General features: G+C 36.2%; 2 protein-coding genes across 2 annotated transcripts; one reads left to right on the top strand and one right to left on the bottom strand.

The window, feature by feature from the left end:
* Window positions 1-1,907: 1,907 nt before the first annotated feature.
* Window positions 1,908-7,767, top strand: LOC114537934. Its single transcript, XM_028559050.1, has 4 exons — window positions 1,908-1,982; window positions 4,287-4,516; window positions 6,042-6,329; window positions 6,528-7,767. The coding sequence occupies exons 2-4, from the start codon at window positions 4,291-4,293 to the stop codon at window positions 7,265-7,267; spliced, it is 1,254 nt and encodes a 417-aa protein (XP_028414851.1). The 5' UTR covers window positions 1,908-1,982; window positions 4,287-4,290; the 3' UTR covers window positions 7,268-7,767.
* Window positions 7,768-8,638: 871 nt separating this feature from the next.
* Window positions 8,639-11,551, bottom strand: LOC114537916 (glutathione S-transferase-like). The gene is made up of 2 exons (XM_028559033.1): window positions 11,146-11,551; window positions 8,639-10,052 (listed from the first exon to the last, which is right to left on the bottom strand). Exons 1-2 carry the CDS (start codon window positions 11,492-11,494, stop codon window positions 9,682-9,684), a joined length of 720 nt encoding a protein of 239 aa, XP_028414834.1. The 5' UTR covers window positions 11,495-11,551; the 3' UTR covers window positions 8,639-9,681.
* Between the last annotated feature and the right edge of the window lie 2,230 nt (window positions 11,552-13,781).

The raw sequence follows: 13,781 nt of genomic DNA on the forward strand, positions 1-13,781 counted from the left end.
TTTCGTTTACAGGAACGTTCGAGAAAAGTACTAAAATAGCCTTCTAAGCAGTGACTGAATTTTAATTTGCCGGTTTTTAGGAGGGGGATTTATATCTACGGAATTTATCCCTTCCCAAACTACTGATGGTATGAACACGTGTGCCAGGTCTGGCATTATAATATTCAACAGTATTTAATTAATTGATGACATTGAATGCCAGCCTATTTCCTAGGCCTCATTGCGCAGGTTTCAAAAATCCGTGACGTCACCGGATGAAACACACGTGAGAGGCCTAGCACAAAATGTTTTCTAATCTAATGTTAACGGCTCATAACCGCCCATTTAATGTTGTCTTTTATTAAGAATTGTTGTAACAAAGTAAATGTTTGCAATTTACAACAAGAACCGTCATAAAGGAAGCAAGAATGAATAATTGAAATTGGCGGATTGATGCTTATTATAATCATAAACATGTACGTACGGACTCGAGTTTACTCGATAGTCGATAGCATTGACAGCGAACGACATGCATTGCAACGTTTGTATGGATATCTCAAATTCCTGGCAGCATAAAAAATTTCCCGTAGCTTATTTCAAGCAAAATATTTGACTAGCGACGTCGAACAAGGTCAGATAACCGCGTCGTAGATCGTGAACTAACCTCAATACAGAAAATGGGGACAAAAATTCCCCACTTTAGCTAAAATAAAACATTTTCTTCTTGGCCTCTCAGTTCCCGTCTAGCTGCGTGTACTAAGGAACATATAGGGGGCCTCATGACTAGGCTGCTTGCAGCCGCAGGGACAAAATCAGGGACAATTTTTGAAATCTCAACATTTTGTGCTAGGCCTCTAAGCGTGGGCTGCCCTGCATAAATTATACAGCGCGCACTTACAAGGCCTGGGACTAGGCTGATTGATTTAGATTGAATACATCCAAAAACGCGCTTTTGAAAATTATTCTCCCCACTCATAAGTATAATAAAGCATTGATTACAGGGAATATGACGTCGTTGAGGGATCGCCGAGAAAATTATGTGAACGCTTCTTTGAGACGGACATACATCGTGCATTAATGAAAACTCAGAGATGAAAGATCTATTACCACCAACAATTATATCTGGATAGTAGTTTATATCTGGATCGAGTTACGCCCAATATGTAAATATCCTAATTATTTATGTAGAAGTGAACGTAATAATAATAATAATTTATAATGAGATCTGCGGTGCCATTTTGTGGACTGTGGTAACATAGTGCATTCCCTCTTTTCCCTCTGAGGATTATTGCTCTAAGAAATTTTTACCATTCAATGTTTGTCTAAAAGTAGCTGATTATATAACCTATGTAGTTTGTTATTATTTTTGTAAATTGTAATGTAGCGCTAGTGATTGTAGTGATAAAACGATGATTCGTCAGGCGTCAGTTATTATTCGTCGTAATTCGGTTTTCATATGTCTGACTGATTTCGCATAACACCGAATCACGAAGTACAGCGAGTTACGACATGTGAATTAGAACGAATTATGACGTCTTTTGACATATGAAAGCCTTAAGTTAAGCCTGTTTTTCATATATCGTGATTCATCGGTGTCGGTAGTTGTCGGTGGTCATTGATGCATGAAATGATTATTCTGTAGGAAAATATTCCATTTTTATTAATCACCTGAGACATCAGGCTGTCGTTTAGAACATTAAATGGTGTAAAAACGTCATTATATTCATAAAATTGGATTAAATTTATTTTTATACACGGATATAAAGCTGCATTGTTCCGAATTGTAATTCTTAAAGGTTGTGATAATATCCTGCGTGTTTTGGCATCGGTCCAATGAAGCGTTTGACATTTCCTTGAATAGAACACCAAAATCTTGTATATTTAAAACATGCAACCTGCATGTATACGTTACAACTAGTTCAGTTTACGATTGTGATTACTGAAGTTGGGCAGAAAAGGAGAACTCTTTTTTTCCAAAAGTCTCACCTCGCACAAGTTTTGAGGTAAGAAGATAGATATATGGATAAGTGAAAGTTTTAAATAAACATCTTTCAGTAGTAATATGTTGAATTTAGTTAAATTTTTTCAAAAATGAGCTAAAAAATCATTTCTCCTCTTTCACTATTTTTAATTAAAAGAATAATTAAAGTTAACACTTCTGACTCTTCTGAACCAATTGTAGAGGTGAGATTAACCTGTATGCATAATGTAGGTGGTGAACAGTAGCGTAGCCAGCCTGACAATTTGTCCCGCTATGCTAATATTTTGGTGTTCATTGATTGTGAAAACAATAAATTTCTAAAGAGATGAATTATTATAATAATTTGAAATTTACATAGCGGGACAATATCGTCAGGCTGGCTACGCCACTGTAGGTGAGACGAACCTTATTTTAAAAGTATTTTAAGTGGCAGCAGGTAGCAATTACATTATATATTTTTGAAGCTAAAGCAAGGAAAGGAAGCTCAAGAATTTTAAATTTACCGTTATTTTCGACCAGTTGACGGGCGATCATGCATGAGTGAATGTCCAATCAAGAATTAGTTCGAGCTACCTGCATGGCGTTAAACTGTTCAATGAAGCGCTTGACAAGAATAAAACACAATGCACTATCTAATACCGGGTGTCTAAAAAAAGTGAATCTATAAATATTATCTCATTGTTGAACCGCTCTTAAGCGCTTGATAGTATACTAAATAAGCTTGGAATTTACATGAAAGAATGAAATTCTATTTATATTTAAGCTTCTAATATGTTTTCGTTAAGTCAGGCAAAACTACTGTATCACTGGTTATATGTGTAGCCTTTTATCTTTAGTTTCGGTTGACAACAACTAATTACATGAATGTTTAAGCTGAACCGATGGGCGATCGCCTGTGCCCAGAGTATTTGCTGCCCCCGCTATATAGGAGTTGAATTCCTTGTTCATCCTCTGGTGTAACAAATCGATGTTAATGTCGAATTCATGATAATAACATTTATTAAGTTCAAGAAGTTGATGAGCCCGGTTACCCGAGATTCAACGAAGCGTGAGATGCTTTTGAGGTATTGAAATGAGCAGATAACATGATCCTGGCTGTCGTATAATCACCACAACAATAGCATGTGCTTGTTTGGTTTCATAAAGACTTATTTCAATACCTCAAAGTCCTCTCACGCTTCGTTGAATCTCGGGTAACCGGGCTCATGTAAACAGCCCCTAAGTGTCTGTGGTTTTAACTTATATATAGCGCTGCTGAGGCACTAAAATTATAAGAATAAGATTTTTCTATACGATCACGATGTGTCCCAAAAAGTACCCTTCACTGAAATCTACTTTGGGACACAATGTAGTGTTAATTTTTTTGGGAACACCCTGATTCAATTCATTTTATACACAGATATAAAGCTGCACTGTTCCGAATTGGCTGACTGGAATTCCTAAAGGTTGTGATAATATCCTACTTGCTTTGGCATCGGTCCAATGAAGCGTTTGACATTTCCTTGAATAGAACACCAAAATCTTGTATATTTAAAACATGCAACCTGCATGCATACGTTGTAACTAGTTCAGTTTGCGATTGTGATTACTAAAGTTGACCAGAAAAGAACTCTTCTTCCTAAACGTCCTAGCTCGCACGAGTTTCTCAGGTAAGATGATGGAAATATCAATGATTCAATGATATGCAAGTGTCAAAGTTAAATTTTCCGCGAATATTCATTTGTCAATAGTAATTATACGTTGAAATTTTTAAAAAAAAAATTTCGATAATGAGCAAAAAAGATTTCGATATTGAGCTAAAAAAATTTCTTTCGAACACTTTTGAACCTATTGTATAGATGTGATTAGCCTATTGGAATACTATTGTATAGATGTGATTAGCCAATTGGAATAAAATGTTGTTATTTTAAAAGTATTTTGCATCGTCTCAATGAAGGAACGGAACTACACACTATATTTCTGAAATTAAAGCAAAAAAAGGAAGTTAAAGAATTTTAAAGAGTTTCTCGACCTGTTGGCGAGCGGTCATGAGTGGATGATAGTTTTGATATTCTGTCAAAACAAGTGCTCGAGAAGTTAGGATGGAAAACCTTAGAAAATAGACGAGACTGAATTTAAACTAACAAAATATATTAATAAAGTTGTTGAAAAAGAAAGTCTTGAAATAGTTTCTATTTTATTTGAAAAATGTAACAATGAAAATTATAATTTAAGAAGTGATTGCAAACTTAATTCTGAGACTTTCTAAACCTAATACTATAAATGCTATATATATGATAAGGAGCTTTAGTTGCAAAGGGTTTGAAATCAGAATTTTGTTTTACAGAGCCATGAAGATCTTTGTTCTAATAACCTTGATTGCAGCAACAATTGATGTCGGAATTGCCACTTTTAGTGAACGTCCTGGCGCAGTAGAATTACGTGGAAAGGGGGGAAGGAAGCCACTTGGGAAAAGGAAGCCACTTTGGAGAGGGAAGCCACTTGGGAGAAGGATCACCAAGCTGCGGAAGACCAAACCGCGAAAGACCAAGCCAAGACCGGTCTTAAATTTTAAAGGTAGTATAGTAGTAACAGTACAGTATAATTCTTTAATCTTAAAATAAAGGCCGTCGCTAATAATGTGCATGTTTCACGCTAATGCATGCCTAGAGTATAAAAGCAAAGCGATTATATCATTATATAGCGCAAAATAGCACAATAATAGTTTTTATATTGAAACAAATACGTGCTTCAAATTCGGAGAGTAGGTATATGTCGCGAGGATGTCAGATTATCATCAACGCTACCAAATACAGTTACATTTAGGCCGTATAAAGAACGATGATGCCTGTTACCAATTAACTGTTATTTTGCGAACTCGTATATGTATACGCAACGCCGACTTAGCAAAGCCTATATATATTAGTCATATACGACGAGAGTAAGCAGAATATTTTTGAATATATACTTTCTTTTCCAATTTTGTCGCCCTTTTGGTGCACTTTTATGTACATTTATCAAATATAAAACTTGAATTTCATTAGCTATATCGTTTAACCCCCCAAATCTTTGAACCATTTTGTTTACGTTTCTCTTCTATATAGCGCTATATAGGCAGATTTGAATGAGCTGATATCTGGCTATAGTCAATCAGATTGCACATTAGCTCAGATTGCGATAAAACCTGGATTAATTTACTAAACTCAGGTCTTAATGGTTTGCAAATTGAAGCAAGGAAGTTATAAACATATAATTATTTGAAATACGCTTCAATTTATATTTGTATATATATATATATATATATATATATATATATATTTATCACATACTTGTGCCTTTATCAGGGCGATAACAGGGTGACATAAAAACGATATCGTCACTGATATCGCTTTTTGTCACTGATATCGCTTTTTGTCCCGCTGCATTTGCCGCTGTCAAAACAAAGATGGCTGACTCGAGCAGTTCGAGGTTTGTTTCAGTCGATGTGGATTGCTTTATAGAAGAAAAAGAAGTATGTGATAAACAGGTTATCACGATCGGGACGAGGTGATATCAGTTTTATCGCTTTCAGGACGATATCATAAATGTCCCTCGTTCGCTGCGCTCACTCGTGACATTTATGATATCGTCCCTCAAGCGATAAAACTGATATCACCTCGCCCCTCATGTGATAACCTATATATATATATATATTATTATATATATATATATATATTAATTATATATAATATATATATATATATATATATATATATATATATATATATAGCGCGGATAGATATATAAAATAAACGAACGTTAAATTTTAACAATAAAATAAATTACAGTAAAAAGTCATTAAAATTACGATGGCAAATGGTAAACAAAATGAGGTTGAAATCTCGTGCCTTATATTGCAGCCGTTTTGCTGTAACCTTCTGAATATTAGTTTGTTAAGCAATATATATATCACTAAATATTGGAATTATTTTCATATAACTATGATGGTAAAAATCGAAATTGAAAGTTTTAGAAAAAGGTAAACATTATATTGCATTACTCAATCCCCTACTTGGTCTAGCTAAATGTCAAACCTAGCTAAATATTTTATATTTATATTTAGTTGGAAAGGTTTGTCCAACTGATGGATTCCGTTCACCTGTGTGGCAGTGCGCGTGTAATTTCGCAGGTGGATGTGATCTGCGAACGAATGTGGTGTTGCCACATGCACGGGCTGATCCGCAAAGTTTAAATGGAATTGCACCAAAGGGCCTTGACTGTTTAGCACTTGGGCCAGCGACAAGTGTTGGAACAATTTGCGAAGGAGGAACCGTCGCTGTTCTGTACGACTGCAACGCTCGTTCAGCATTATATGCTGCCTCAATGATCAACGGCGCTAATTTTAAGAAAGGTATGCCTTATAGGTTTATATGGAATGAGTCAATTCGTCGGTCATCTTCAAAAGCAGCTTCAAAGTTAGGGCGAGGAAGCCCACGACCTTTTCGTCGACTTTGGCGACATTTTCCTTTTCGATGAAAGTCCAGCGATCAAAATCCAGTAATCGTGAGTTGAAGGTCAACGGCCAAAATGAATTTGTTATTTTTTACAGGTGCACTAGATATAGAACGCAAAGACAGTTGGAAAAAAACAAAAGATATGACTCTTTCAGAGAATCCAGAGAACTTGGCAACAAATCGTGATTACATAGGCTCAAGCAAACATATTTACTGTTATGAAGATGAGAGAGGAACGCTTTGGAATTGGGATGGTACTGGACCATGCAATAAAGGTAGCGCACCCACGATGGCTATCCACAAAGGTCACCTGATCGCCGCTAGGTACGGGAAAACCCACGGAACACAGGATGCCATTGATGCCACATTTTCTTTCACAAATGCCGTGCCTCAAGAAGGTTCCTTCAATTCTAACCAGTGGAGGATAGCTGAGGGTAAATTGATAGAACAGGCAAAAAAGTGTCAAGAAAATGCACAGTTAAGAAAGGTGGATGCAAAAATGTATGTCGTGGTTGGCGTGATTCCATCGAGTTTTCTCGGAAAGCCAAAGTTCTTTGGTTCGGCTGGTTTCGGAAGTTACCAAGGCGAAGCGGGAAATTACAGAATCTCTTTTCCAGAAATCATGTGGACAGCTGCCTGTTGTATTCATACTGATGGTAGCTTTGGAGACAAATTTGGCTTCTGGAGACGCAATAACCCATCAAGCGCAGTGGTTAACGAAGCTCCTTCCCCTACCGAAATGTTTAAAGCTATTCGGCAAGAAATATCTAAGACTTGGCCGGGTATTAATTTCAATCTCCTAAACGTTTTTCCAAGCTTCCCAGCTTGCAATTAGACTTTATCTACACTGTACAGGTCTCTCAGAACTTCTCAGGCATTATTTTTCGGGTTTATCATGTTTACATAACAAGAAAGAAGAGTTAGTTAACTTCCTATGAATATTAAGTGTTGCAGTTTTTTTTGATAACACCCTGTATAATATTTTACTGATAACATTTTACGCTTCGTTAAATCTCAGTAACTGGACTCGCTGTGAACAGCCCCTGAATTTCCTATTCCAACCTTTCATTGAACAGGCCAAACATCAAATATATAGGCTATAGCAAACGTCCGCAACCGGAACAAATATATAACAAACACTCACAGTATATTGGCTATATATATAAAGTAAAATTTTTGAACATAACAAACCTTGCACGTGGCCAGAACTCTTTCAACATATATACTGGCTTACTGCGCTTCTTCCCCAGGAATTTGTACCTAAAATAGTAGAAAATGTGAAATAAGAGAAACCCAAAAACACGAGACCAAAATTTATTAGAAATATTCAAGATTTGACAATAAAAACGAGCAAAATATTAAAAACATATGTGCCTTTCAACATATTCATGCAGTACACGTCCGCTTAAATAATTAACTAATTTAACACCAAAATCTGATACAGTATACCTTGTTGTACAGACGTTAGATATCATCCAGCAGCAATATTTGTCGTATGAAGAATAACTGTCTTTCAATATTCTGGCTATGCACTTTATTCTTACATATATTTTTTATCAGCAACGCGAACACTTCGTTGATCGCTCCAACTTTCAGGGCTGATAAATTACTCAATCATTAGCCAAATATTAGGTTAAACGTCGCATTTTGGTCGCGTGGAATGCAAATTAAACAATGGATCATGAGATAATGAGATTCATCATCTCTTTTTCTATTGTTTGAATTGCATACGATGCAACCATAGGCCTATAGGTATAACATAGGCCTCAGCACGTTCCCTGCCTCTGATTGGCTGTAGAAACAAAGTTAATGAGTTTTCCCAGGCCGGTCCCAAAAGCACCGTATTTGAAACTGACCTTTCGTTGTAATTTGAATCTCTTACAGCTCACTTGTTAACCATACTTAGCAAAGCAATCAGTCATTCAAATTAAAACGAGAGTTGGATTTAAACGGCGGTACCATTTTTAGACACCTCGAAGTCTCCAAACATCTATTCAATCAATTGTGCCAACCTCGTACCCAGGGTTTTTACTCGTGGGGAGAAAAATATTTTTCAAAATATTGTCAATTGTGCTTTCTTTTGGGAGAATTCGAGAAGAAGACGTCGAAAATTTCCTCCGTTCAAGCATCAGTTGCTTTGTTATTCTCAGTAGTATTCTCTACTTTAATACTTATCACAACAAAAAAGGAAAAGTCAAAAGCACCTTTAATATCAATCACATTGATTGTTAGACACATAGCTACATTGTAATACAAACACTAATTAGTGTTTATATGACCATTTTTCCATCCCGCGAAGGCGGGATCCCGGCACTTCCTAACACTCCATCCCGCTTGGCCGGGATGATTCGCGATTAACATTCATTAGGAGCATGTGTATATATTGGCATATTCGTTTTCTACAATAAAACATGCCGTCGAACGAACCTGCACTACGAAATGAACTCCATATAAATACGCCATCCCGCCTAGGCGAGTTTCCCGGCTAAGCGGGATGAAAACATCCCGTCCCGGCTAGACGGGATCATATAAACATGCACTAAAAGGATATGGCAATAAAAATGCATGAGCTTTGTCTATTTTCGTCATGATTGTTTTTGTTAACGGATTTTTGTTGACTTTATTACTTCTCAAGATATTTTTGAATGAAATTATCTCCCATCCGCCATTTTGGATATGCATATGTCAGTATGCGTTACGTCATAAGCTGGGGCCGGTTGTATAAACCTCTTAATTACAATTTTGCGTAGTTAAATCGTAGTTAATTCAGAAATACATGACTCTGATTGGTCAATTCTGTCACTAACTATAGTTAAAAGTTAACTACGTTTTTATACAACCGGCCCCTGGGTTCTGTAACTTCAAATTAACGATCCAGCGAAGTGATAGTTCCATGGTATTACAATCGCACGTATCTCAAATTATAACGTTTGAATTGTAAAAGTTCTAAACTAAAGCGTAAACATGTAATTTTTTTAAGCGTTACCCCTGCTTTTGACGTTTAAAGATCTCATTAAAAAAAAGACGGCGGATATATCTCGATAGTCGATGTTTTTGATCGCCAATATCTTGAGAAGTAAGGAAGATAAACAAGTTTTGTGAAAAGGCTCTATAAGAAGTGTAAATTTCTTTTCCACAAAAAATAAATAATTTTTATTGCCATATCCCTTTAAAAAGACGACTCGAGTTCATCTGTCATGATTTAAGAATGAAATGAAAATCCAGCCAGGAAGACATCAATTATATTTTTTACACAATGGGTCCAGTATGAGTGTATTTGGGTCGTTTGTCGGAGTCGAGCCTCGCTTTGATATTTGGTCTCTCTCCCATGGCACTGTGAAACTTCTTTAGGTATTCCGTGGGTTCACGATCCAGCACCTCTGGACACTCAAACAGGTTCCCATCAATAACATGGAAGGCGCAAATGTCAACCCATGACAACTGGTCGCCAACAAAAACGAGCTTTCCAGTTTTCTTGTGATTTTCTTTCAAGAGGGTCTCGAAAAAATCTAGAAACTTTGGAAGCCGCTTGTTCTTGTAGTATTCAATAAAAGGCTTTGTTTCTTCTTTCTGCTCGAGATGACCCGCGTTTGTATCGATAGCGTGCCACGCCCGTAAACCTAGAAATGATAAGAACTGTTAATTATCTATACTCGGGGGGAAAATCTTTAACATTCAAAGTCATTGGAATCTTTTTGAGCTTTCCTTGAAAATTCGTGGCGGATTCTTGGATTTCATGAGACGTTATCAAATTCCAGTGATTGTCAATTCAAATTTAAGACCAGTACTGTAAGAGTTGGCTTTGCAATATACGAGAGTGGAGAACCTCATTGGATCTATTGGGTCACATATATATACAGCGTTTCCACAACTTATTTGCATAAGGCTGTCCTCATGGGAAGATGGTAATGAAAAAGAGAGAAACAAAAAACGTTTGAAAAGAATGCATAATATATCCTATTAAGACTAACCCTCCCTCCCTCATTGTTGACATTTTGAAGGAAATTTCCTTGAATTGTGAAAACGCTGCTGTCGCTACATATATAGCATAACTCAAGCTCTCGCGAAATATAAAATCAGTATCAGTCTTCACATATTACATATATATTTGAATGAAATCTGTTGAACCACTCATGCATCATGCAAATTTGGACGGAAACATCCAGAACTGAGGAGGCAACATTGGTATATTAAAAATCATTGGTATATTAAATAACGACTATTTGGAAGTATCCACCCACAGATTCTAAGCCGACTCATATGTCATTGTTTACAGATAAAGCTATATTGAGCAATGTTTACATAACAAACATATTTTGGCCTAGCCTATAAGCTTTTTTTTGTTCAGACTTCTGCAGTGTAAAGCCAATATAGTTTGCATTTAGTCGTTCCTTGTCGCTAGAGAGTGCTAAATGCATTGCTACATGAGAATGAGGCTTTGACACGGAAATCTACCAGAACACGTGACCCAGATCATCAGGTCAAGGCCTCGCCAAAGTGCCCTTGCACGAGTTAAACGCCTCTTTGGTCATACATATATAGTTACAATTGAATAATGATTATGTTCACATCAGTTTTGTCCCTCTTGCATTAACAGTGCATCTTTAAAGCTGAAACACTAAATTCTACATATTTACGAGAGTAAGAGCTCAGCAGCACGCCCCACATTGCTGCAACAAATTTGTCAAATAAAACGATAAATAAATTTTATACCTTCTTCAACCCAGTCTACAATTCCAGCCATGATCATCTCAGCTTGAAGTCGACCTTGTTCGGTCTTCGGATACAATCTACCGCCATCCAGCTTTTTGCCCAAATATCTGCATATGACCGGCGTTTGGCTCAAGTAGATTTCACCATGTTCAAGGACTGGAAAGGCGAAATGTCTTTTCGCCTTTCCATAGCCCATTTTCTTCGCCTCGACGAACGACTTGCCTTCAAATACGTCTACATACGGTGTTTGTGTCTCCGCAAACAACAGTCGAATGAATTCGCCACGGCCAACTATCTCAGGCCAGTAATACAGTTTAAACTCCGCTGGTTGTGCGCCCGCCTTTGCCATAATCAGCTATACTCACGAAAAGCCTAACACTAGCTGGTTAAAGCCTTGTCCTATACGATTGCTACAGTCGAATTCCGCGTGGCTATCTTTAAAACAGGGAACGGGGAATAGGGGAATGGAACGGGGAATGGAACGGGGAATGGAACGGGGAATGGAACGGGGAATGGAACGGGGAATGGAACGGGGAATGGAATGGCTTCGGGGAATGAGCCGGGGAATGAGCCGGGGAATGAGCCGGGGAATGGAATGGCTTCGGGGAATGAGCCGGGGAATGGAATGGCTTCGGGGAATGTGCAGCTTGTGCGTCAGTGCGAGTTTGTTTGGCCCATTTGGCGTGATTAAAACCTGTAAACGCTTCCATGTCACGAATCATGAGACAGCTACTCACAGTTTGAATTCCTTGAGGTAAAAGACAAAGCGATTACAAGCTCATAGTATAAATGCGATGTTTGCATTGTCATTGTGATGTACATTGATGTACATTATATAGATAGAATTTGGGTAGGTGGTTCAATGTAAATCCTCCAAAATCTGAAGGCAATTTGTATAATACTGTAATAGTATTTTTTGCAGAAATCTTTTTAGTTCTTAATATGCCTTATAAAGCTCAATGTGTGTGATTAAAAGGTGAATAAAGATACTGACACAGTGTCACTTGTTTGTTTTTTATTTCAGGCTATGTGAACAAGACCTCTGGACAGTTTTGTTTAAGCAGGAATAATGGTTATGGTGGAAATGTGGTGAATGCATTCTTGACAAGTTAATGGGTTTGCTTCCAAGAATACACTGAAACTTGGAGCAACAATGACTTTGAATATAATTATGTAATTAATATATTATTTATTAATCTTAATTTATATGACTTTTTACCTCACATAATTCAAATAATGTTCAGATAAAGAGGTAAATATTTCACTGTTAATGGTGTAATAAATATTTTATAGGTTGAATATATTCATAATGAATTATTTGTCCTGCTCCATACTTTGGCAATTCTGTTTAAGAAGTCCCATCATAGTAGATCTTTTTTGAAATAGTTACAGTCAAGTTGTTGTCTAGTTTTAGTACAAAATAATACAAGTGCTACAATTAAACAAGGGAAAATAATAAAAATTAATTACATAAGCAAGCACATTTTCTATTTTGAAAAGGTCTATGAATTGAGATGACATGTACTAACAATTTTGTGCATTAATTAAAGACAATTGTATTATTACTGTGGGTTCTTTAATATTGTCCAATACTCCCAGTGACATCCCACTGAAATTCCTGCAGGAGTCTCAATCCATCAAACCAGTTTATCTTTTATTTCTTATATTTAAGTCAGAATCAATGTATTCAATATCAATATGTAAAAATAATATCTAAGTTCTACAACATTATTTTGACAAGTCTGTTAAAGGAGAAAAGTAATTTTTTCTCTTCATCAGAATTGAGAACCATGTTCTTGAAGCCAACCCCCCTCCTTGGCAGGATGATTATGGTACAAAATGAGAAGGGGGGCGTTGAAAAATTTCTGGATTTTTTCTTGGGGGGTCTCCAAAAAGATAACATATTGATATTGAATACATTGATTCTGACTTAAATATAAGAAATAAAAGATAAACTGGTTTGATGGATTGAGACTCCTGCAGGAATTTCAGTGGGATGTCACTGGGAGTATTGGACAATATTAAAGAACCCACAGTAATAATACAATTGTCTTTAATTAATGCACAAAATTGTTAGTACATGTCATCTCAATTCATAGACCTTTTCAAAATAGAAAATGTGCTTGCTTATGTAATTAATTTTTATTATTTTCCCTTGTTTAATTGTAGCACTTGTATTATTTTGTACTAAAACTAGACAACAACTTGACTGTAACTATTTCAAAAAAGATCTACTATGATGGGACTTCTTAAACAGAATTGCCAAAGTATGGAGCAGGACAAATAATTCATTATGAATATATTCAACCTATAAAATATTTATTACACCATTAACAGTGAAATATTTACCTCTTTATCTGAACATTATTTGAATTATGTGAGGTAAAAAGTCATATAAATTAAGATTAATAAATAATATTTAATTACATAATTAATTCAAAGTCATTGTTGCTCCAAGTTTCAGTGTATTCTTGGAAGCAAACCCATTAACTTGTCAAGAATGCATTCACCACATTTCCACCATAACCATTATTCCTGCTTAAACAAAACTGTCCAGAGGTCTTGTTCACATAGCCTGAAATAAAAAACAAACAAGTGACACTGTGTCAGTATCTTTATTCACCTTTTAATCACAC

The sequence above is a fragment of the Dendronephthya gigantea genome, unplaced genomic scaffold (assembly GCF_004324835.1).
Source record: "Dendronephthya gigantea isolate DGI-Jeju-01 unplaced genomic scaffold, DenGig_1.0 000169F, whole genome shotgun sequence".
Classification (NCBI taxonomy): domain Eukaryota; kingdom Metazoa; phylum Cnidaria; class Anthozoa; order Malacalcyonacea; family Nephtheidae; genus Dendronephthya; species Dendronephthya gigantea.

Bases quoted from the DNA above. Each gene is read 5' to 3' on its own strand.
- LOC114537934 (XM_028559050.1), top strand. From the start codon at position 4,291: ATGAAGATCTTTGTTCTAATAACCTTGATTGCAGCAACAATTGATGTC. The intron at 4,517-6,041 runs GTAGTATAGTAG...ATTTATATTTAG, and splicing joins ACCGGTCTTAAATTTTAAAG to TTGGAAAGGTTTGTCCAACT. The intron at 6,330-6,527 runs GTATGCCTTATA...TATTTTTTACAG, and splicing joins CGGCGCTAATTTTAAGAAAG to GTGCACTAGATATAGAACGC.
- LOC114537916 (XM_028559033.1), bottom strand. From the start codon at position 11,494: ATGGCAAAGGCGGGCGCACAACCAGCGGAGTTTAAACTGTATTACTGG. The intron at 10,053-11,145 runs GTATAAAATTTA...TATCATTTCTAG, and splicing joins TGTAGACTGGGTTGAAGAAG to GTTTACGGGCGTGGCACGCT.